The following is a 25,906-nucleotide window of genomic DNA, read 5'->3' as shown; positions in this document are numbered from 1 at the left end:
GCGGCGATTCCCCCAAGGGAATGAGGGTATGTGGACGAGGGTGTATCTTTTATGAGTTTGAAACGCAGCCCGGATGTTTCTCTCACACCTTTCCTCGACCTTGAAAAACTCTTCTGTGGGCACGCACATTTGCTTCACACATCTGCCAATCAATAGTGGCCAGGAGTATTGAAGCTTGTTGAGGCGTGAGGTCAGCATATAAACACCCAGACTCACGCGTCAATGTCCCGAGGGTTGATGTGAGGAGAGATCTTTTGCGATTACAAAGACTTTGGCACTACGGGAGGGTGTGAGAGAGACATCCGTACAAGCTCAGCCATCCACATAAAGAGACGCACGTGCAATTATTGAACTGGGAACATTTTCCCGCTGGGAGAAGTTTAACAACATGACGTCACAATCAGAACGATTGGGAACTATTTCACGCTGGGAAGATTTTTACATGACACCACCCATTTCTTACTGTTATTCTGTCATGTCTTACTGGCATTCTAGAACAGGCTAATATTACTGGACTTTCTACATCATGTAGGCTACTGTATATGACTACCTCTTATAAACAAAATACGTTTGCCCCACTGACTTAATTATGCCATCAGCTGGCATAGTCTTCCGCCAGTTAATCTAGGTCAGGTTCTAAATGATTAGCCTATAGTCTATAAAAGTCTGGCTGTACTTAAGTCTAACACCCAGAGACTTAAGCACACTGAGTCTAAAATTAGTTCTATAGGTCTAAATTTGGAGGCAGCAGCATTAGATATAACTTCCTAACCATTATCACTAGTGCCACAATTGGGTCAGAAATAAGCTGTTTCCACTGTTGGGATGAGCGGAAGGCAGAACGGTAAAGAAGTTCCATCCATTGTTAAAATAAAGTCTCCCCGCCCGCCGCACTGAGTCAAGCTGGCAGTTAACATTTAGCGATTAAATGTTAACACTCTTTGTCAGTTGTTAAATGCCAAGTCCACAGTGGCTCTCAGCCCCATGGCGCGGCGAGGTGGAAAAGAGAGGGAGGAGAGGGGGTGAGAAGGGCAGGGTAGATGTGTTGGCAGTGTTTCGATGTCAACAAAGCCAATAGGATAGAGAGACCCCTTGTCTGACACCCTCTCGCACAGGCGCATGTACATACACACGTGTTTATTCAAATACTGAAATATAAATGGAAGATGCATCTGTGAAAATGTCATTGCACATTATTTAGAATGAAAAGATCAGGCAGGGGTTGAGCAATTACACCAAATGTCATCCTATAATTTTCACTCATATTAAGTGAAATTGTATAATCAGACAGTCAGGCAATTATGGTACCCTTATGATAACCAAAATCATCCCAAAACTAAAATTCCTACGTGAAAGGGTTCAAATTGCCTGAGAATGTGGAAGTTGTTGGATGACTGTGTTTCCGAACGGTCTCTTCTATTGGGAGGAGAGGAGAACAGTTTGCGTACGCCAACTCTGCTGCACCCCGAGGGGCCCTGGAGGGGGTGTGAGGGAACCCATCTCTGGGTTGAGTGGGAGGAGGGAGAGGGGATAGGGGATAGATACACAGCTGCTCACCCTCTGCTCACTGATGACCTTGTTTGTTTTCTGTTTTTCTCTTTTCAAAGGGATCACTGATTACTGAGGGTTGGAGTGTTCTCATTACTGAGGGTTGGAGTGTTCTCATTACTGAGGGTTGGAGTGTTCTCATTACTAAGGGTTGGAGTGTTCTCATTACTGAAGGTTGGAGTGTTCTCATTACTGAAGGTTGGTGTGTCCTCATTACTGAGGGTTGGAGTGTTCCCATTACTGAGGGTTGGAGTGTTCTCATTACTGAAGGTTGGAGTGTTCTCATTACTGAAGGTTGGTGTGTCCTCATTACTGAGGGTTGGAGTGTTCTCATTACTGAGGGTTGGAGTGTTCTCATTACTGAAGGTTGGCGTGTCCTCATTACTGAAGGTTGGCGTGTCCTCATTACTGAGGGTTGGAGTGTTCTCATTACTGAAGGTTGGCGTGTCCTCATTACTGAGGGTTGGAGTGTTCTCATTACTGAGGGTTGGAGTGTTCTCATTACTGAAGGTTGGCGTGTCCTCATTACTGAGGGTTAGAGTGTTCTCATTACTGAAGGTTGGCATGTCCTCATTACTGAGGGTTGGAGTGTTCTCATTACTGAGGTTTGGAGTGTTCTCATTACTGAGGTTGGAGTGTTCTCATTACTGAGGGTTGGAGTGTTCTCATTACTGAGGGTTGGAGTGTTCTCATTACTGAGGGTTGGAGTGTTCTCATTACTGAGGGTTGGAGTGTTCTCATTACTGAGGGTTGGAGTGTTCTCATTACTGAAGGTTGGCGGGTCCTCATTACTGAGGGTTGGAGTGTTCTCATTACTGAGGGTTGGCATGTCCTCATTACTGAGGGTTGGAGTGTTCTCATTACTGAAGGTTGGAGTGTTCTCATTACTGAGGGTTGGAGTGTTCTCATTACTGAAGGTTGGCGTGTCCTCATTACTGAGGGTTGGAGTGTTCTCATTACTGAGGGTTGGAGTGTTCTCATTACTGAGGGTTGGAGTGTTCTCATTACTGAGGGTTGGAGTGTTCCCATTACTGAGGGTTGGAGTGTTCTCATTACTGAGGGTTGGAGTGTTCCCATTACTGAGGGTTGGAGTGTTCTCATTACTGAGGGTTGGAGTGTTCCCATTACTGAGGGTTGGAGTGTTCTCATTACTGAGGGTTGGAGTGTTCTCATTACTGAGGGTTGGAGTGTTCTCATTACTGAAGGTTGGCGTGTCCTCATTACTGAGGGTTGGAGTGTTCCCATTACTGAGGGTTGGAGTGTTCCCATTACTGAAGGTTGGAGTGTTCTCATTACTGAGGGTTGGAGTGTTCTCATTACTGAAGGTTGGCGTGTCCTCATTACTGAGGGTTGGCGTGTCCTTATTACTGAGGGTTGGCGTGTTCTCATTACTGAGGGTTGGAGTGTTCTCATTACTGAAGGTTGGAGTGTTCCCATTACTGAGGGTTGGAGTGTTCTCATTACTGAAGGTTGGCGTGTCCTCATTACTGAGGGTTGGAGTGTTCTCATTACTGAAGGTTGGAGTGTTCTCACAGAATGTCATTAACATTAATGGGAAGTTTAGAAGGATTCTTAAGTCCTGAGCTTTAACAATGTGCTCAGATTGCCGCATCCAGTTTGAAGGAGAGTCATGCTAAGATATTTAGTGGTGGGCTATACATTACTAGGTGTTTATGCACCAATTGTGCCATATTAGTGCGGTTAGCATTCGTGTTAAGGTTACCACTTATCTCCACTGACGTTACCCACCGTTTTATCACCACCATATTCCTGGATGTCATGATTTGTGTGATAGGATAAGTTATGTCAGGATAGTGAGTCAGTGTTGGGCCATCTGGATGTTAATATGCAGGGTGACATGTGCTGTATCCCAGGCTGTATCAGGTGTGAAAATACTGATTAATATTACTATGATGCAATATATGCCTACAGGAAGAGAGATGATGTCAAATACCTCACGGAACCACACAAGCCGGCATAAATCTGGGTTAATCATCACATTTTGTTTGGAATGCTGAAAACATGACTGCCAGTCATGACTGGCAACAGACAAAGTGCACAAGATGCAGACAGACAAAATACCTATTTTAGCAATTTAGATTGGAGACCTGGTTAACCTCTCAATCAGGAATAATCAATATACAGTGTAATTATATGCTCAGTCCCCGTGCTTATCTCCTTCTCTCCTTATCACATTCAGCTGGCAGAACCAATAACTGATACAGCTAATAGGCAGGCGTCCCGTATTTTGCCCGTCCCTCCTTTAAAGGTCCAATGCAGCCATTTTTTAATCTCAAAATCAAAACATTTCTGGGTAACAATTAAGTACCTTACTGTGATTGTTTTCACTTGGTAAAATTGAAAACAATCAAATGGTAATTTTTTCAAATAAATGCTTCTTAGCAAGAGCAATTTCTCAAGCAAGGGTTTTGCTAGGACTGTCTGGGAGTGGAGAGAGGAAAACTGGAAACTGGCTGTTACTGACAGAGAGGTTCGGATCTCTCTTTCTTATTTGTCTATTAATGTCACCAGTCAGGCCAAAACTCCCACTAAAACAGGCAGAAATTTCAGGCGGTCTTTTCAAACAGCTCTTACACTAAAAGGGCATTATCAACATGTTCACAATTTCACAGTTTTATTCCAACCTCACAGTTTGGAAATATATATAAAACACAGAAAAGTCATGTTTTTGACTACACTGGGCCTTTAACCTAACCCCAAGCCAGCTACATTCATTAAAAAATTGCTTGGTTACATTTAATTTACATGTTGGTAGTTTTTGGAACCTTCTCCAACTGGTTTGACATTGGGAATGTTCTCAAATAAAAAAACAACGTTCTTCTGTGGTAATTTCAGTATTTCAGCAAAAAAGTTTCCTACAGGTTCCCTCATGGTTCTATTTAAAGTCGTTCTAAAATTGTTCCGGAGAATGTTAAAACTTTCCATTAAAAAAAACTTTATCAATCAATCAATCAATCAATCAAATGTATTTATAAAGCCCTTTTTACATCAGCCGATGTCACACAGTGCTGTACAGAAACCCAATCTAAAACCCCAAACAGCAAATAATGCAGACGTAGAAGCACAGTGGCAAGGATGAAACCTAGAGAGGAACCAGGCTCTGAGGGGTGGCCAGTCCTCTTCTGGCTGTGCCGGGTAGAGATTATAACAGTACATGGCCAAGACGTTCAAACATTCATAGATGACCAGCAGGGTCAGATAATAATAGTCACAGTGGTTGTAGAGGGTGCAACAGGTCAGCACCTCAGGAGTAAATGTCAGTTGGCTTTTCATAGCCGATCATTCAGAGTTAGAAACAGCAGGTGCGGTAGAGAGAGTCCAAAACAGCAGGTACGGGACAAGGTAGCACATCCGGTGAACAGGGCAGGGTTCCATAGTCGCAGGCAGAACAGTTGAAACTGGAGCAGTAGCACGACCAGGTGGACTGGGACAGCAAGGCGTCATCAGGCCAGGTAGTCCTGAGGCATGGTCCTAGGGCTTAGGTCCTCCGAGAGAAAGAGAGAGAATTAGAGGGAGCATACTTAAATTCACACAGGACACCGGATAAGACAGGAAAAATACTCCAGGTATAACAGACTGAACCTAGCCCCCCAACACATAAACTATTGCAGCTTAAATACTGGGGTCAGGAGACACTGTGGTCCTGTCCGATGATACCCTGGGACGGGGGCAAACATGCAGGATATAACCCCACCCACTTTGCCAAAGCACAGCCCCCACACCACTAGAGGGATATCTTACTACCCAGAGTACAGGAGGGAGACTCTGGCAGCTCCGGACAGGAGGGAGACTCTGGCAGCTCCGGACAGGAGGGAGACTCTGGCAGCTCCGTGCCATGTCTCACCCCTGGAGGCTTCTTGCCATGTATCACCACTGGAGGCTTCTTGCCATGTATCACCACTGGAGGCTTCGTGCCATGGATCACCACTGGAGGCTTCGTGCCATGGATCACCACTGGAGGCTTCGTGCCATGGATCACCACTGGAGGCTTCGTGCCATGGATCATCACTGGAGGCTTCGTGCCATGGATCACCACTGGAGGCTTCGTGCTATGGATCACCACTGGAGGCTTCCTGCCATGGATCATTACTGTAGTGGGGAGACACACAGGAGGCCTGGCTCTGGGAGAAGGCACAGGACTCACCAGGCTGGGGAGACATGCGGGAGGGTTAGGGCTTAGCACAGGCACAGGACTCACCGGGTTGGGGAGACATGCAGGAGGCCTCTTCCTTGGCCGAGGCACCAGATACACTGGGCCGTGGAGGCGCACTGGCGGTCTCGCGCGCAGAGCTTGCACAACTCGTCCTGGCTGGATACCCCCTGTAGCCCGGCAAGTGCGGGGAGCTGGAACAGGCCGCACTGGGCTGTGTTGGCGAAACGGGGACACCGTGCGTAGGGCTGGCGCAGGATAACCCGGGCCGAGGAGACGTACTGGAGGCCAGATGCGCTGAGCCGGCACCATCCATCCTGGCTCGATGCCCACGTTAGCCCGGCCGATGCGAGGAGCTGCGATGTAGCGCAACGGGCTATGAGTGCGCACTGGGGACACCGTGCGCGTCACCGTATAACACGGTGCCTGCCCGGTCACTCTCTCCCCACTGCAAACACGTGGAGTTGGCTCAGGTCTATGACCTGACTCCGCCAATCTCCCCGTGTCCCCCCCCCCCCCCCCCAAAACAATTCTGGGGCTGCCTCTCGTGCACGCCTCCTCGAGCCAACTCCTCGTAGCGTCGCCGCTCCGCCTTAGCTGCCTCCAGCTCCTCTTTAGGACGGCTATACTCTCCCGTCTGTGCCCAGGGTCCCTTGCCATCCAGGATTTCCTCCCATGTCCAACTCTCCAACCACTGCTGCTCCCTCCTACCATGCTGCTTGGTCCTTTGGTGGTGGGTAGTTCTGTAACAATTGTCCTGGGAAGAAGGTGAGGACCAAAGCGCGCCGTGGTACGTGTCCATATTACTTTTAATAAATACGAACACATGAACCAAAAAACAACAAAACGACAAACGAACAGTTCTGCAAGGTGCAATACACAAAACAGAAAACAACTACCCACAACACACAGGTGGAAAAAGGCTACCTAAGTATGGTTCTCAATCAGAGACAACGATAGACAGCTGCCTCTGATTGAGAACCACACACGGCCAAACACAAAGAAATAGAAAGCATAGAAAAATGAACATAGAATGCAAGACATAGAATGCCCACCCCAACTCACGCCCTGATCAAACCAAAATAGAGACATAAAAAGGATCTCTAAGGTCAGGGCGTGACAATAGTATTAAACTTGAGTGTCTCCTTTGATCCTAGGTCCTGGCAGTGTTGTGCAGACTCAGGACAACTGAGCTTTGGAGAAATACGCAGATTTAAAGAGGATCCGTAATTTGCTTTCTAATTATCATGACCTTCTCGTCAAAGAGGTTCATGACTTTATCACTGCTGAAGTGAAAGGCATCCTCGCCTGGGGAATGCTGCTTTTTAGTTAGCTTTGCGACAGTATCGAAAATAAATGTTGTATTGTTTTTTTTTGTTTTTTTTTCTTTTTCTCCTCAATTAAGTTGGAAAAATAGGATGATCGAGCAGCAGTGAGGGTTCTTCGATACTGCACGGTACTGTCTTTCCAAGCTAGTCGGAAGACTTCCAGTTTGGTGTAGCGCCATTACCGTTCCAATTTTCTGGAAGCTTGCTTCAGGGCTCGGGTATTTTCTGTATACCAGGGAGCGAGTTTCTTAAGTCAAATGTTTTTTGTTTTTAGGGGTGCGACTGCATCTAGGGTATTAGGCAAGGTTAAATTTAGTTCCTCAGTTAGGTGGTTAACCGATTTTTGTACTCTGACGTCCTTGGGTAGGTGGAGGGAGTCTGGAAGGGCATTTAGGAATCTTTGGGTTGTCCGAGAATTTATAGCACAGCTTTTGATGATCCTTGGTTGGGGTCTGAGCAGATTATTTGTTGCGATTACAGAAGTAATAAAATGGTGGTCCGATAGTCCAGGATTATGAGGAAAAACGTTAAGATCCACAATATTTATTCCACAGGACAAAACTAGATCCAGGGTATGACTGTGATAGTGAGTAGGTCCGGAGACATGTTGGACAAAACCCATTGAGTCCATGATGGCTCTGAATGCCTTTTGGAAGTTAAAGTCACCAAAGTCACCAAAGATTTGAATATTATCTGGTCTGATAGGAATTCAGGGACCTCAGTGAGGAACACTGTATACGGCCCAGGAGGCCTGTAAACAGTAGCTATAAAAAGTGATTGAGTAGGCTACATAGATTTCATCACTAGAAGCTCAAAAGGCAAAACGCTACCATTTTTTTGGTGTAAATTGAAATATGCTATCGTAAATGTTAGCAACACCTCCGCTTTTGCGGGATGCGCGGAGGATATGGTCACTAGGGTAACCAGGAGGAGAGGCCTCATTTAGCACAGTAAATTAATCAGGCTTAAGCCATGTTTCAGTCAGACCAATCACATCAAGATTATGATCAGTGATTAGTTCATTGACTATAACTGCCTTGGAAGTGAGGGATCTAACATTAAGTAGCCCTATTTTGAGATGTGAGACATCACAATCTCTTTCAATAATGAAAGGAATGGAGGAGGTCTTTATTCTAGTGAAATTGCTAAGGCTAACACCACCATGTTAAATTTAGCCAAACCTAGATCGAGGCACAGACACTCCTCAGCATTCCAGGCTTGGTCCTGTTCGTGGGTAAGTAACATTCAGAGAACATTCTAATAATGTTATTAAAAACAAACATTCCTTTCTTAGAATGATGAGAAAACTCTCCATAAAAACCACAAGAAAACTTTAGTAAGAATGTTATTTAAAAACATATATATTCCGTTCTCAGCATCAACAAAACCCTCTTTATCCTAAGTGTGTTCAGGTGTGTTGGTCGCGCCCATTAATTGGCCACACCTGATCTTAATGAGTGCTTGTTTCCTTTGAAATGGGGTCTGTTTGAATATACTCAAATGAACAGCTTTATATGCGTACAAAAACATGGCATGCTAGCTCCATCCTGGTGGCGTGGTGGACTAATTTCATGGATAGAGAACAGAAGATTATAGGTTTGAATCCCAATGATGCCGTGTCACAATAAAAAATAAATGTGTTTGCATGATTAATGCCTAAGGAAATTAATTTTCATGAATCCTATCTGTGCTTGGAATAATCTAGCAGTCATACTGAAACATTCAGTGAAGGAAGTTATTCAAAAACCTCAAAAGAACATATTTTCCATTCTCAGAGCCTTTATAAAACCTCCTAGGAAAACTTTCAAGGAACCAGACTAACATGTTCTCTGAACCTCCCTGCCACCTAAAAATAAGTGTTCCCAGAACAGGCAAAATGTTCACTTCCGTTCCCAGAACGTAAAAAAAAAAATCCATTTTACTGGTATGACTTTGTTCCCACAAACAATGTGAAACCAAAAAATATAAAAGTTTCCACAACTTTCAAGGAACCAATGTGCTTGCTGTGGTGTGTGTGTGTGTGTGTGTGTGTGTGTGTGTGTGTGTGTGTGTGTGTGTGTGTGTGTGTGTGTGTGTGTGTGTGTGTGTGTGTGTGTGTGTGTGTGTGTGTGTGCGTTGTCTCTCTCTAACACAACTAATTGGTCCCCCAATTACAGCGGGATCATTGAACTGGTCCTTCTTCCTTCTTAATTAGGGCCCAGTGCAGTGCAGTGGCTCTTAGCTCAGCAGAACTTCTCTCTGTCTACTCTTTCTCTATGGGGAGCTCTGCAGTACTGGCTCTCTCTCTTTCTCTATGGAGGTCTCAGTGCTTTCTCTATCTGGGCACTGACAGTGTGGGGCCAAGCCTGAAGTTCAAAGGTGTGATTGGGGTGTCAGCACTGTGTGTGGATTAACTACAAAAGTGAATGGAAAGTGTTTTGGTTTTACAGCTCTGGCACAATGTAATTAAAATGGAGATCACAGTGCATGTGTGTGCGTGTGTGTGTGTGTGTGTGTTTTTGTCTGATGATTTTCAAGAACATTAAATACATTCATATATTCAGCAAACCCTCACGTCTTTGACTTCACTTTGTCTGCAAACAGTCTCTCTCTCCAGAAACCAAACCCTGCCCTCACGTCTGTGACTTCACTTTGTCTGCAAACAGTCTCTCTCTTCAGAAACCAAACTCTGACGTCAACGGTCAAGCTCTTTTTTATAGAAATAAAATACGCACATACGCGCCCACCGGCCATATAATCTGATGACACATTCCATCTTATAACAAATATTAAAACCCATGATGTGAGAACGAGGGTCATCTATCCCCTATCAGCACCGTGACATATGTAAATGGACGCTACAGCAGTTGGTGCTAATGCATTATTAAACAGGAACAACAGCACACAGACAAATCAATGTGTTGCCACGCCGGCAGCACTCGGCAGCGTGTCTTCCATCTATCTACAGTATCGTTGCTTTTTCACCTGGATCACTCTTACACACACACACACACACACACACACACACACACACACAGACACACAGACACACAGACACACACACAGACACAGACACAGACACACACACACACACACACACACACACACACACACACACAGACACACACACACACAGACACACACACACAGTGGTATAAAGTACTTAAGTAAAAATACGTAAAATTATTACTTAAGTCATTTTTTGGGGTATCTATATTTTACTATTTATATTTTTTACAACCTTTACTTCTACTTCACTACATTCTTCAAGAAAATAATGTAGTTTTTACTCCATACATTTTCCCTGCTTGGCAGGACAGGAAAATTGTCCAATTCATGCACTCATCCCTGGTCATCCCTACTGCCTCTGATCTGGCAGACTCACTAAACAACCATGCATTGTTTGATGTCTGAGTGTTGGAGTGTGGCCCTGGCTTTTGAAATTGCTTATACTTTTACTTTTGATACTTAAGTATTTTTTTAAACCAAATACTTTTTGACTTTTACTCATGTACTCATTTTCTATTAAGGTATCTTTCCTTTTACTGAAGTATTAAATTAGGTACTTTTTCAACCACTGCACGCATGCGCACACACACACACACACACACACACACACACACACACACACACACACACACACACACACACACACACAGAATAGCTGCCATTCATCACCTGACTCAACACAATGGGATCTTTAAAGGGGCCATCTCTCTGCCATCTCTGCCATCTCATTTTAGCCCAAAACAATCCGCATGGTCTGAATGGACAGTTGGTTAAGTGACAGGGGCTTGTGCCGAGGGGTGCAATGTTACAGCATGTTCATCCAAGCACTCTCACCTTCACTGTCATCCCAAAATGTCTGAATCGACGGATCATAATATCACAAAGAACGGTCAAACTCAAATGAGATGTTCAGATATATTATTATTTTATTATGGTGTCTTTTTCATTTTCAGTAATGCAATTTTTGAAAGAACAAGGGCACTCTTGTCCCATGTCAGTGTGTTGGTGAATAACACATGCTCAGTGTACAAGCTGCTCTTCTTCTACACTCTCTCCTCAATGACTCCAGTCTCCACCTCTCCATCCTGCCCGGTCCTTCATCATTTACTGTTTTCTCTCCATCTTGCTTCACCATGATATCCATGTCATTGGCTGGAAGATGTTAAAGGGATTCTCTCTGTCTGAATCTACGTTTGTCAGGTGTTTTCTTTATTAAGATTGATTTAAAGACCACTTTTGAAGTGTGAAAACATCTGACAAGCTTTTATTTCGTGATGAACTATCCCTTTAATGATGCCAATTCTAACTCTCTGCTTGTATTAACCATGTCATTACTTTTGATCAGATACAATATCTGATATGCTTATCTCATGCACATTGAATGATCCTCTCCATTGCTGTTTTCACAGGTACGCATCAGCAAAACTACAACCATGTGGTTCTAGGTAGCCCAACACGCACCCAGAATGGTAAGGACAGCTAACAGCACTAGCATCCAGATACAGGGTTATGTTCCAATATCCACTCTAGCAAAGGCTACTCCTTATAATTCATGCCCAGTACATTACTTAGTGTGGATGATGAATCAGAGCCACACAGTTATTTGTAGAAAGACAAATGTCACTAAATCACTTTTTTTCCCAAACCAGGCCATTCTCTCAAAAAATGTGTGAATAAAAAACAACTGAATGTCTATCACCTACTAAAAGAAAATGTGATTGGCTGGGCATCAAGTGAACCTCCTTTTAAGGTCACAGTGTCCTGGCTATAGCGTTCGACCATCGGACACATTCCACCTCAGATGATTGGCCCTGTCATTAGAAGATGAGTGCTATTACTGTAACCCCTGCTCTCTGTGAGGAAATCACCCCCAGCTTCATTACATTTACAGATTTTCTTCTGCCAATGTTCTCTATTCATTCACAAGAGCTGGTTTAGGGGGGATAGAGGCTGATGAATAGATATGAGGAAGAGTGCTGGTTGCATAAGGACAAAGGGTGAGGCGAGGATAAAGAAGAACGAAAAGGAGAGAAAATACAATTTCTTTGTGTTTGTTTAACATTGGATTGGCCTCTCTGGCTTGTATTCTTCTGCTGATGTTCAGTGTCTGCTCAACCCTGTGTAGAAGCCTTCCCCTCCAATGCTTCCGCTGCGTTTTAAGGAGATTCTGTAGTCGTAACACATCTGCTCCTGTGTGTCAACTCAATGTGTGTTCCATTACACACTGCTAAACCAGATGAGTGTTCCATGAATGAAATACCCCTGAATTCTATGGGAAACATGAGAAATCCATTCTGACAACACATCGAACAAACGCGCTTTGATCACAAGCACATAAAAAGGGCTTGGTATGCCAGTGTTCTGTATTGCTCCGATAAGGCTGGTCTATGTAGCTAGTGCAACCTCTGCTATCCTCTGTGTGTGAAGCAACTGCTGACCTTCTGTCAATTAAAGAGGGTATAAAAAAGTGCTCATTGCACATATAAGGTGCATTATTACTATATCTAAAGGCACATTAGATTTTGGTCTGTTCCAAATACATACAAATTATATACATCATTGGTTTATTCCAGAGGTAAATACTGGACTGATGGCATTGAATGAGGTGTGTGTTAGTTGGGTTGGTCTGAATGCTGTTTCACACCATCAACATGTTTCTGAACTGTTTGTTTTCCACTTGGGTGGGGTAGCTCACCGATCATTGAGGCGGGGTAAGTCACACACACACACGCGCACACACACACATAAACCCACATAAATTAACTAACACACACACACCCTTCCATTCAACCCCACACCCTTCCGCACACTCACCAACCCTTAACCTTTGTACCTTCCCCCGTCCACATAGTCCGTGGTGTGGCTGTACTGTGCGTGATGATTTAGCAGTGACGTGTGTTTCTTGTTATGGAAGTAGCTAACAGCATGCCACAGTATGAGTCTATTTTCCCTGTGTGGAGAGTGTGGAGAGTGTATTGCAGACACTTCTTTCACAGCTGGGTCTCTCTCCTCCCAAAACTCACCCCCACAGTTCTCTCCGGACCCCTGCTGTCATCTGTCCTTTTCAAACTTCTCTTTCTCTCTCTTCAACTCTCCCCCCACTTTAACTCTCTCCTGCAGCAGTCACCCGTCCCTCTATTTTTATCTGGCCGCTGGAGCCAGGACTTGAGCCGCACCCTGCTGCCCACTGCTCTGCGTGACAGACTCACAGCCAGAAGGGGAGAGAGAGAGAGGGGGAGGGGGATGCAGAGAGGGAGGGAAAAGAGAGTAGTCAGAGGGAGAGAGAGCGGGAGCTAGGAGATAGTAGAAGAGAGGGGAGTTTGAGACGAAAAGGGCAAAGAGAGAGAGAGAAAGAGAGGGAGAGAGGGGCCAGAGTCCCAGTATGCCCCTCTCTCGCTCTGGCATCACATCGCATCAGTCTGATGAGCGGGTTGCTGCCCTGTCCTAACCCTCTCCCCACCCCACCCCCTCTCCCCACCCCACTCCCCATCCTCCTCAGATCACAGCACACAAACTGTCACAATCAGGGTCACTCTGAAGCAGACATCCATTGTTTGATGTGGTGTTGTTGTTGGTCCGTTGTCACCTCCTCCGTGACAAACAATCCCACAGTGCCTAGTGACCTCCTCCTTCAACCCACGTCCCCTAACCCCCCTCTCCTTTCAGCCCACCCCCCACCTCCCAGACTCCACCAAACGCTCCCTGAACAAATTCCTGTCAGATGATCACCTCCCTTCACTCCCCTCCCTCCCTTCCTCAGCAGCTGTGCTCTACCAGCGTTGCCTTTTGTTCTGACTCCGGGTATGTTTTAGGAAGCCTGCCCATTTCCCATCTTGTTTGTTTTGCTGTGTCTCCCCAGAGAACACTAGGATGAGTGGCATCCTGACCTCGCAGACGGAGCCATACGACCTGTCCTCCTCGCGCTCCTTCCAGAGCCTGTCCCACCTGCCGCCCACCTACGAGGCCGCCGTCAAGGCCGACCTCAACAGATACTCCTCCCTCAAGAGACTGAGTAGGTCCTCGCCACAGCACAGTCCACCGTTAGCAGAAACGCTGAAAGGGCTCCCTCTGCCTCGCTGAATGACCTGCATGTTAAAAACTCTAATGCATAAGTTAATGCCTACTCTGGCATGTTAAAAAGTCTGCATTCGTCTCTCGACTCTTTACTTGACTGGCATACGTTTATGAAGAATTATACCATACGCCCCTTAAAATGTAGTGATAGGATACGTCAAAGTGAAGGTTACATTCTCTTTTTCTGAAAGGGTCCGAATATTCAGTGTATCAGCATTCACAACCTTTCCAGAAAGTGCTGACTCTTGAAGGCATAAACAGAGTGTCTGGATGAGAGGGGACAGACACTTACAAATACACATATCAAACATGCTCCTCCATAACTTCATCAAAACCATGCCTCACTGCTATTCCATTCCAATACACCACACAGTCACTCTCTCTCTTTAAAGATGTCTCTTTAGAAAAGCAGCAGCCACCATTTCTCAGTGTGAGCATTTAACCACATTAAGCTCTGTGCTATGCTCTAGTTGCAGCTCTGTATTGATTCAGTATACTACGCTGGGGTTCATCTCTTCATATTGAGCGGAACACAAATATTCCTTAAGGCTTGTGTAATTGCATCATGGCTGTCCTACTTACATTTGAGTAATTTAGCAGATGCTCTTGTCTGGAGTGACTTACAGTGGGGAGTGCATACATTTTCATACTAGTCACCCACAACCTTAACATTGCAAGCACCATGCTCTACCAACTGAGCCACATGGGACTACAGGGAGAGATCTGAATCTATTGTAGTCTACAATTCAAAGTCGTTGCGGCTAAAGTCGGTGCTGTTACACACACACACACACACACACACACACACACACACACACACACACACACACACACACACACACACACACACACACACACACACACACACACACACACACACACACACACACACACACACACACACACACACACACACACACACACACAAGATCTATTCAACCTAAAAAAAGCACCTATTGAGTTTACAGGGTCTAATGGGGAGACTTGAAATCCATAAAATGTATTCCAAAGTGAAGGATCTGATCCCATCAGTGCTTGCTATCTCTAGAGTGGGTGAAAATCGCTATACATGTGCCTGTCTCAGGTGTGTCTTGTGCTTGTTATTGTCTAATAGAAATTGGACTGCATATTGATTGGAACATGCTATGTCATTGCTTGGGAAATGTCATTGCTTGGGAAATTGTCTTAATACGTAATGTTAGAAAATGCATGGTGAATGTTGTCGCCATGTTAAAACCTAAAACTGTCCTCAGGCAGTGCCAGCCCGGCCTAGCTGTCTTTATCTGCTTCCAAAGCAAATCATTTGCAGCAGCAAATAGCCAAAAGGCATCTTTCTACTGATAGATCATGTAGGATAGAGCCATAGGCGAGATAGAGACGCATCTCCTTTATTGGAATAATGAAATGGCAAATCTCAGCATCTACTAACGAATGTAAATTGATGTATAAATTGAAAGTAAAGCGTACAGTGTGTCTCTGCACACACATTCATTCCTTTTTCAGATGATTTTTTCAGCCTGAACTGGCCTTGCCTTCTTCCCCATAGGGAATTAAAATGCATAGTACATTTTTTCTCTAATCTAAAAAAAAAAACTGCTTTAGAGAATTAATGATGACATCTTACTTTTATTTGCTCTTTTATTCATTAAGGATATGTATATTTCACTGATTTAGGCTCATTTATTTAATAACACACATCATTTTCATGCCAATTAAAAGCCTATATATATATATATGTATATTTTTGTTATTCATCTGTTAATACACTTTAGCCAATCCCCTTTTAGCGCCCTGTCTTAATTGACGTTTGTGTGAAAGGACTGATCAGCCTGAGGTGTATTAGAAGCCTTGTGACCATCATTTATACAGCGGGATATATTCTACAATGGTGTATTATTGTTCTCTGGATTCTGGAGAAGTGTTTTATTTTTAATTCATGAATAATGCATATTATTAACGGATTCATGTTATGAAAGTTCATCTCCATCTCACTTTAGCAGTAAAACATTCAAAGCCAAAGTGAAAAAGAACAGACTCCGAGGAAGACAACTGTCTTTTTGGGGGTGAACTTTAAAGGTTTCCATTTTTTTTATATACAGTATATCATTTCTGCCGGAGCTTTACTTAGTCATGGGTGGCAGGTAGCCTAGCGGTTAGACCGTTGGGCTAGGAACCGTAAAGTCGCTGTTTTCGGATACTGGAGCCGACAAGGTCAAGAATCTGTCGATGTGCCTTTGAGAAAGTTATTTAACCCTAATTTGCACCAGGGGTGACGTACTATTATGGCTGACCCTGTAAAACAACACATTTCACTGCAACTATCCAGTTTATGTGACCATGAAGCGTATATTCTTTACATCTTTTTTGACAGGATGTTTGTGTGTGTGCGTGTGTGTCCTGTACATCTGTGTGTATGTGTGTACATATGTGTGTGTGTGTGTGTGTGTGTGTGGTGTGTGTGTAGCGCACGTGATTGTGTGTGTCTGAATATGTAAAATCCGTACGTATGACTAATGGTTGATGCATGGTTCCCAGTGAGTCTCCTTTATAACACATACAAGGTGTGAGGGTGTGATATCACACATCCTGCCAAGACAATCTGGAGACATGCACATATCTCTAGACCTGTTCTAGACCTGTTCTTGGACACAACCCATATCCATGTTCGATTTGATAATACATGAACGTGCAGATGAATCTTCATCCATGTTACGTGATCCTGCGTCCTTTCAAATAGCCTTTGTGTATGACGTTGTTGTGTGGTGTATGCAGTATGACACTGTTGGTTAACAGACTTTGGAAAGCCCACAGCCAGAAACGCCGGTAGAATCACAGACGGGGCCAGGATTGTCGTTTTCTCGGAGCAACGTTCAGACCCTCTATTCAATCTCCTTTACTTCCCTTTTCTCTCTTTCCCTCTTACTCTCTCTCTCTCTACCTTCCCCCTCCCTCTTTCTCTCTCCTAATCCACCTCTTCTGTCTCCCTCTGTCTCTCCACAGCGGATAAAGACGTCGACGACTACTACACCCGCAAGCGTCACCTCCCTGACCTGGCAGCCAGAAGCACCCTGCCCTTACACGTCATTAAAATGAACCAGGAACAAGTACTGCATCTACGTATTTGTATAAATCTGCATTTTGTTATGCAATGGTGCCTGTTCAGAGCATGCATTTACAAAAGTCCCAAGCAGTTGAATATATCAGGAGTTGACTGTATCTTTATCCATTCCTCCAGCAGCAGCAGCAGCTCCAGAGCCAGCCCCCCCAGCCCCAGGTGGCCCAGGCCCCACCCCAGCAGCCCCAGGCCCAGCAGGCCCCCAGGAGACAGAGGCCTCCCCGAGTCCAAAGGGCCATGTCTCAGGACCGGGTTCTGTCCCCACACCGAGGCCCCCAGCAAGACTATAGCATCTCCTACGGGATGGGGATGACCGAGCATGGAGGACGAATCCTGTCTGATGAGCAGCTACTGTCTGCTGAGAGGCTGAGGTCCCAGGAACGCCTGCTTCCTCAGGACCGCTTGATGTCCCAGGAACGGCTGTACTCCAAGGACCGCATGTACTCCAAAGACAGGCTGTTACAATCGCAAGACCACATGTACCCTAAAGACCGCCACTTCTCCCAAGACCGCCTCTACTCGCAAGACCGCTTGTACTCCCAAGACCGCCTGCTATCTCAGGATCCTCTGATCTCGCCGGACAAAATGATGATGTCGCTAAAGCGTGGTGTAGTTGGCAGCGTGTCCGGCGGTTTCCGGGGAAACAACGACAAGTCGATGTCGCACGCCATCTCGCACCCGGACGTGTTCTTGCCCACGACGCCACTCATGGACCGCTACAAGATTACCAAAATGCACTCCCATCCCAGTGCCTCGAACAACACAGGAGCGGCAGGCGGAGCAGGACCAGGGGCACACTCCAACACGCTAGTCATGAACCACACGACTAATAAGAGGCAGCAGTTTGCCTCTAGAAGGACCCACACTGTGGAGCAGCTCCAATACATCCCCCAACAGCACCACCAACAGCAACAGCAACAGCAGCAGCAGCAGCAGCAGCACTATCGCACAGGCAGCAAGACCGAAGTGACTGTTTAACGCTGGCTAGCACGCTAACGGCTAGCTTGGGAGTGAGGCAATGGGTAATGCTAACTCGCTAACAGCTAATCGCTAGTATGGGAAGGATTATGTTTGTGGGGGGAAAGGGATGGGAAGAGACTGACTGTTTGTAAGGTGGGACATGACACTCTGTAGCTTAGTTTCCTGCTAAGTCAATCAAAAGATAATACCCTCATCTCTTTGCCTTTCCGGACTTCACCAGAACCAAGTACTGTACTGTAATAGACTGGAGTTCTTCTGTAGACACAAACTCCATAAAGACTGACTCCAGATAAACATGGATCAGCTGTGGTAGTGTGCTGTGAAATTGACAAACTACTCTACTGTTATTCCTGTTATGCCCTAAGCACCAGCACCACTTGTCCTACACAATTGGGGTGTGATTCATATGAGGGGACATTGATTATATGAGAACACCGAGGCTCAGGCAGCCTTTCTGTCCAACACAAATCTCTTCTTCTTTGAACTTCTACCGCAACTCTAAAGGGCTTTGCATGGTAAAACACAAGGACTGATCCAATCGATGTCTCCAAGACAAGTGTTGTTGAAAGACACGACAACCACGGGTGATGAAACCGGGACGGCCCTGTAATAACTTTATAAATATATAAATAGAAACTACCGTTTGTAACGCCAGTCTTACGCATAGCTGTAGAGAGATCTTGAAATAAATCAAAACTAATGTTACTAGCACTTTTATTGGTCCCTCAGTCTGAGACAAGTGTTCCATTTTTACAAAATGGAGAATTGGTTTTAGTGGGTTAAAAAGCACAATCAATTAATGAGATACTCTGTTTCTGTTCAGTTGTTTTTTCTTTCATAAGTTTGTTCGGTGATGGCTAGCTCATAGATTATTGTAAATAAGCTATAATTCTAGAGGCAGTATTATGGACCAGTCCATACTGGTTGGCTTTTGTATTAGACTGTCTAATGTTTTCAGTAGATTCTGAACAAGTTATAAACCACCGCCGTTTCGTGATCAGTTCAGACTAGAAAACCCACTTAACCAAGTATTTGACAGGATAAATGAATACTATAATGTGTGTCTTTTCAACTATGTTTGTAGAATGAGAAGTGAATGAATGTGTTGATAAAAAAATATACCACTGTTCATATTTGGATGTAAACTGTGTTCCATTGACTAATATGAGAAGTTGAAAAACATGGTGATGGATTATATGCTTGTTGCAGTAGGGTCAAATAAACCATCCATATTTTTTTAAACAGACAATACTCTTCTGAAATGACTATATTTGTGCTCTGTTTGTTAATGTGTATGAAAAATAGCATATGTCAATCATATCATTTTAAGTTGGTACAGCTGACCAATCAACACCTGCAGGGGTTTGAAAGGGCTGCCTGAGAGCTGAAGGTGGGGTTTTCATACACTTACACATGAGAAAGTTTAGAAAACGCTAGACTTTCCTTGCCAGTACATATTCAATCAAGTGATATCTCATAGAATAATCCAAATGTGATAATACATGAAAATACATAATTTCATTAGTTAAGAGAACACAAATTAGAGGTGGGATTCATTTTTCCCATGACACAGTGATCTTGTTTTTCTCAGCGGTGGTCACACCTATCCCTATCATAATCAAATCAAATGTTATTGGTCGCAAACACCTATTTAGCAGATGTTATTGCGGGTGTAGCGAAATGCTTGTGTTCTTAGCTCCAACACACAAATTTAAAATGGAATTAAGAAATATATAAATATTATTACGATCAATGTCGGAGTCCGGAGTATAAATATACAGTACCAGTCAAAAGTTTGGACCCACAAATGCAATCCAGGTGACTACCTCAGGAAGCTGGTTTAGAGAATGCCAAGAGTGTGCAAAGCTGTCATCAAGGCAAAAGGTGGCTACTTTGAAGAATGTCAAATCTAAAATATATTTTGATTTGTTTAACACTTTTTTGGTTACTACATGACTCCATATGTGTTATTTCTTAGTTTTGATGTCTTCACTATTATTTTACAACATAGAAAATAGTCCAAATAAAGAAAAACCCTTGAATGACTAGGTGCAGTAGGTCTGTGGATCTATTGGGACGGTATGCAAATTGAAGTGGGTCCAGGGTGTCAGGTAAGGTGTAGGTGATATGATCCTTAACTAGCCTTTCAAAACATGTCATGATGACAGAAGTGAGTGCTATGGTGCGATAGTCTTTTAGTTCGGTTACAGTACCTTTACTTTTAAATGGTGGACATCTTGAAGCAAGTGGGAACAGCAGACTGGGATAGGGAGAGAGGGAGAGATTGAATATGTCCATAAACACTCCAGCCAGCTGGTCTGTGCATGCTCTCAGGACGCGGCTAGGAATGCCTTCTGGCCGGCAGCCTTGCGAGGGTAAACACGCTAAAATGTCTTACTCACGTCGGCCACGGAGAAGGAGAACCCATAGACCTCGTGAGCAGCCCACGTTGTTGGCTGCAAAGTCCAGTGTACTTCCTTGGGGGCCGATGTGGAATCGGCTTGAGGGTGAATATATACGGCTGTGTCTATAAACAAAGATAATTATCTCGGGAGGTAATACGGTCAACATTTGATTGTGAGATATTCTAGGTCGGGTGAACAAAAGGACTTGAGTTTCTGTATGTTATCACAATCACACCATGAGTAGGTAATCATGAAACATACACCTCCGGCTTTCTTCTTCCCTGAGAATTCTTTATTCCTGTCTGTGCGATGTACTGAGAACCCAGCTGGCTGTATGAACAACAGTATATTCAGAGAGAGAGATGATTCCGTGAAACAGAGTATGTTGCAGTCCCTGATATCTCTCTCGAAGGAGATCCTCACCCTGAGCTTGTCTACTTTATTGTCCAGGGACTGAACATTAGCGAGTAATATACTCGGAAGCGGTGGATGGTGTGCACGCCTCCTTAGTTGGACTAGAAGTCCACTCCGAATACCTCTTCTCCTCCGGTGGTGTCTTGGGGCAGCCTCTGGGATAAGTTCAATTGCCAAAGGATCCAATTCGGGAAAGTCGTATTCCTGGTCGGAATTTCCGGCTATATGTAATAACCAAAAAAACGTTCTGGGCTAATTATCCAAAAACAAAATAATGCGAAGATGCTTAGGAGCTAGAAGCAGAGCTGCCATGTCTATCGGCACCATCTTCATATAGTCTGTCACGTTGACAGACAGTTTTACTTGACAGCCTTGCCACAGTAATAAATATGCCACAGATGCAGGCTACCGCAGTACTTTACTTCTGATATCTGAATTAGTATGGTAGCCACTGCAATTTCAGACATTCTTAAAATTCATTGAACTCCTGTGGGTTTCGAACGTGAATTCTCACAGAACACAAAAGAGGCCCCCGCAATCACATTGGCCCACAAATACAAAAGAGTAGGGAACTAAGCCGGAATAAGTTTCGGTTTCCAATTTGCACCCAATCCTCTAACCGATCAGCATTTAGATGAAAATATGACACTCCAATCAAAAGAAATCTATGGATGGGGAATCAGCTGGAGCGTAAAAGGTAGGCCTAAAATGCCCAGGCGGGCGGGTACGGAGACTGAAGTTAAAATCATATCCACTGTGAGAAAAGGGAATCAGGCCAAGAACAGGGCTTTCCATAACATAATCAGGAGCTTTCAAACAAAAACAGCGTCTCGTTCCACAATACAAGACTTTTCATTCTATCACTCCTCCAGTTGTAATGCTGACAAAGTTGAGGGCAGACTGAGTACTTTTTTGTTCTGGAAATATTTCGTTTTAGCTATCGTTGCTTTTCCATTTGTCCCTGTGCCTTTGTCATTCCTATTCTGCCCTCAGAGAGAATTGTCATCTTTGATTGGGAAGGAAGGAAACATTGGCCAGATCGCATCGCAATCCATGGAAACCTTCAAATGTCCTACAACAGACTGAGACCATCCTCTTCTCAACCCATACACACAGCACATGGGATAACCTAGAGGACAATGTGCCACATTTCCAATGAACGATATGAGTGAGAAACATATAGAACTCCATATTTCACCTTTCTCAAGTAAAAAATCAATTTGTCCTTCACACACCTCTGAAGACCCACAGGCCTATGCTAATCTATGTTATGGATATATGTGTAATAGTGCGTTCAGAAGGATACTTGCTGCTGTTTGTGCCTCTAATCCACCTGCAAACTAGTCAATAAGGGTTGAGCTGGCGGGATCTCCACACCCTGATAGGGATGCTGGCTAGTTAATCATGCAGTCAGGACTGGTGGAAGAACTCAGAGACATTAAGCTGATGTTTTGGCTTTAATCTGACATACCGTATTGGTATCTTAGTGGGGATCTTAAAACTTAATACACAGCAATAAGATGATAATAGCAACATTTAAAACTTTTCTACAAGAAACTATTCTCTACAATAAACTGTCTTGAAGTGTCCATGTGGCAGTGAACAGTCCAAATGAACAAGTCCAAATGAACAAGTCCATCTTCATTGAGGAAACAAGGAACTGCCATCAGCTGAAAGGAATCTGAGTAAAAAACAATTTCTATGTTGAAAATGTTGCTGCCAAATCCATAATTCCAACCTTATCTCCTCCTAGCATAGGGATCCAGCCCCAATAGCTCTCACTCTTGATAATCCTCAGATTGGAGAGACAGCTAACAGACGTTTTGTTTAACGACAGATGCCAAATCCAGATAAACATTTAATTAGCAGCTCATCAACTCTGTCAGAGTTAATTACCCAAGGCCTGAGCCCAGCCAGAACCCAGCTAGTGCCACGTTAAAGCTGCTCACAGAGGCCTGAGCCCCGCCAGAACCCAGCTAGCACCATGCTAACACTGCTCACAGAGGCCTGAGCCCCGCCAGAACCCAGCTAGCACCATGCTAACACTGTTCACAGATGGTTGGTCCTCACAACAAGGACTGACTGGGACCCAGAGAGGCAGAGGATTCACAGAGTTAAAACCCAGGAAACCTAGGCACTGTTAGGAATTCAGATCACTAATCCAGGCATTCTGTCACTGCAGACAGAAAGTATTCACACCACCGTGACATTTCACACATTTTGTTGTGTTACAGCCTGAATTTTAAACGAGTTAAACTGAGACTTTTTTGTCACTGGCCTAAACACAATACTACATATGAAGTGCATTCAGAGAGTGTTCAGACTCCTTCCCTTTTTCCACATTATGTTACATTACAGTTGCGTTTTTTTCACTCATCAATCTACACACACAATAACCCATAATAACAATTCGAAAACCGGTTTAAAAAAACAGAAATACCTTATTTACAGTTGAAGTTGGAAGTTTACATACACCGTTTTTCACAATTCCTGACATTTAATCAGAGTAAAAATTCCCTGTCTTAGGTCAGTTAAGATCACCACTTTATTTTAAGAATGCAAAATGTCAGAATAATAGTAGAGAATTATTGATTTCAGCTTTTATTTCTTTCATCACATTCCCAGTGGGTCAGAAGTTTACATACACTCAATTAGTATTTGGTAGCATTGCCTTTAACTTGGGTCAAACGTTTTGGGTAGCCTTCCACAAGCTTCCCAATAAGTTGGGTGATATTTGGTCCATTCCTCCTGACAGAGCTGGTGTAACTGAATCAGGTTTGTAGGCCTCCTTGCTCGCACACACTTTTTCACTTCTGCTCACAAATGTTCTATGGGCTTGAGGTCAGGGCTTTGTGATGGCCACTCCAATACCTTGACTTTGTTGTCCTTAAGCCATTTTGCCAAAACTTTGGAAGTATGCTTGGGGTCATTGTCCATTTGGAAGACCCATTTGCGACCAAGCTTTTAACTTCCTGACTGATGTCTTGAGATGTTGCTTCAATATATCCACATCATTTCCCTTCCTCATGATGCCATCTATTTCGTGAAGTGCACCAGTCCCTCCTGCAGCAAAGCACCCCCACAACATGATGCTGCCACCCCCGTGCTTCACGGTTGGGATGGTGTTCTTCGGCTTGCAAACCTTCCCCTTTTTCCTCCAAACACAACGATGGTCATTATGGCCAAATAGTTCTATTTTTGTTTCATCATACCAGAGGACAATTCTCCAAAAAGTACGATCTTTGTCCCCGTGTGCAGTTGCAAACCGCAGTCTGGCTTTTTATGGCGGTTTTGGAGCAGTGGCTACTTCCTTGCTGAGCGGCCTTTCTTGTTATGTTGATATAGGACTCGTTTTACTGTGGATATAGATACTTGTGTACCTGTTTCCTCCAGCATCTTCACAAGGTCCTTTCTGTTGTTCTGGGATTGATTTGCACTTTTCGCACCAAAGTACGTTAATCTCTAGGAGACAGAACGCGTCTCCTTCCTGAGCGGTATGACGGCTGCGTGGTCCCATGGTGTTCATACTTGCGTACTATTGTTTCTACAGATGAACGTGGTACCTTCAGGCGTTTGGAAATTGCTCCCAAGGATGAACCAGACATATGGAGGTCTACAATTGTTTTCTGATGTCTTGGCTGATTTCTTTTGATTTCCCCATGATATCAAGCAAAGAGGCACTGAGTTTGAAGGTAGGCCTTGAAATACATCCACAGGTACACCTCCAATTGACTACAATTATGTGAATTAGCCTATCAGAAGCTTCTAAAGCCATGACATAATTTTCTGTTTAAAGGCACAGTCAACTTAGTGTATGTCAACTTCTGACCCACTGGAATTGTGATACAGTGAATTATAAGTGAAATAAACAACTGTTGGAAAAATTACTTGTATCATGCAGAAAGTAGATGTCCTAACCGACTTGCCAAAACTATAGATGTTCACAAGAAATGTGTGGAGTTGTTGAAAAGCGAGTTTTAATGACTCCAACCTAAGTGTATGTAAACTTCCGACTTCAACTGTAAGTATTCAGACTCTTTGCTATGAGCCTCGAAATGTATCTCATGTGCATCCTGTTTCCATTGATCATCCTTGGAAGTTTCTACAACTTGATTGGAGTCCCCCTGTGGTAAATTAAATTGGCTGTTCATGATTTGGACAGGCACACACCTGTCTATATAATGTCCCATAGTTGTCTGAGCAAAAACCAAACAGGATTGTGTTGAGGCACAGATCTGGGAAAGGCTACCAAAAAAATTACTTTAGCATTTTTTGTATTTGTATTTATTATGGATCCCCATTGCCAAGGCAGCAGCTACTCTTCCTGGGGTCCGACAAAATTAAGGCAGTTATATAATTTTAAAAACATTACAATACACTCATTACAGAATTCACAACACACTAAGTGTGTGCCCTCAGGCCCTTAATCCACTACCACATATATACAACGCAAAATCCATGTGTACTGTACGTGTGTGTATTGTGCGTATGTTATCATGTGTGTGTATGCATGTGTTTGTGTCTATGTTCGTGTTATTTCATAGTCCCCGCTGTTCTATTAGGTGTATTTTTTACCTGCTTTTAAAATCTGATTCTACCGCTTGCATCAGTTACCTGATGTGGAATAGAGTTACATGTAGTCATGGCTCTATGTAGTACTGTGCGCCTCCCATAGTCTGTTCTGGACATGGGGATTGTGAAGAAACCTCTGGTGGCATATCTTGTGGGGTATGCATGGGTGTCCGGGCTGTGGGCTTGTATGTTAAACAGACAGCTCGGTACCTTCAGCTTGTCAACACCTCTTACAAAATCAAGTAATGAGGAAGTCATTCTCTCTTCCACTTTGAGCCATTAAGAGATTGACATGCCTGTCATTAATGTT

General features: G+C 44.0%; 1 protein-coding gene across 9 annotated transcripts in view; it reads left to right on the top strand.

The window, feature by feature from the left end:
• The window catches only part of LOC129829026 (protein shisa-6-like), a 66,060-nt gene extending 46,606 nt beyond the window's left edge, over positions 1-19,454 (top strand). For 2 of the 9 annotated variants that reach the window (XM_055890445.1, XM_055890442.1), the window contains 5 exons: positions 11,445-11,504; positions 12,726-12,746; positions 13,895-14,047; positions 17,110-17,213; positions 17,348-19,454. In XM_055890445.1, coding sequence (XP_055746420.1) covers positions 11,445-11,504; positions 12,726-12,746; positions 13,895-14,047; positions 17,110-17,213; positions 17,348-18,202 — 1,193 coding nt within the window. In that variant the 3' untranslated portion in view covers positions 18,203-19,454. Of the gene's footprint in view, positions 1-11,444; positions 11,505-12,725; positions 12,747-13,894; positions 14,048-17,109; positions 17,214-17,344 lie in introns of all 9 variants that reach the window. The other 7 variants (XM_055890444.1, XM_055890441.1, XM_055890446.1 and 4 more) reach the window with 4 other exon arrangements.
• The last annotated feature ends 6,452 nt before the right edge of the window (positions 19,455-25,906 follow it).

This window comes from Salvelinus fontinalis, chromosome 30 (assembly GCF_029448725.1).
Source record: "Salvelinus fontinalis isolate EN_2023a chromosome 30, ASM2944872v1, whole genome shotgun sequence".
Lineage (NCBI taxonomy): Eukaryota > Metazoa > Chordata > Actinopteri > Salmoniformes > Salmonidae > Salvelinus > Salvelinus fontinalis.
The sequence above is the reverse complement of the archived record's forward strand: the minus strand, read 5'-3'. Positions and strand labels throughout refer to the sequence as shown.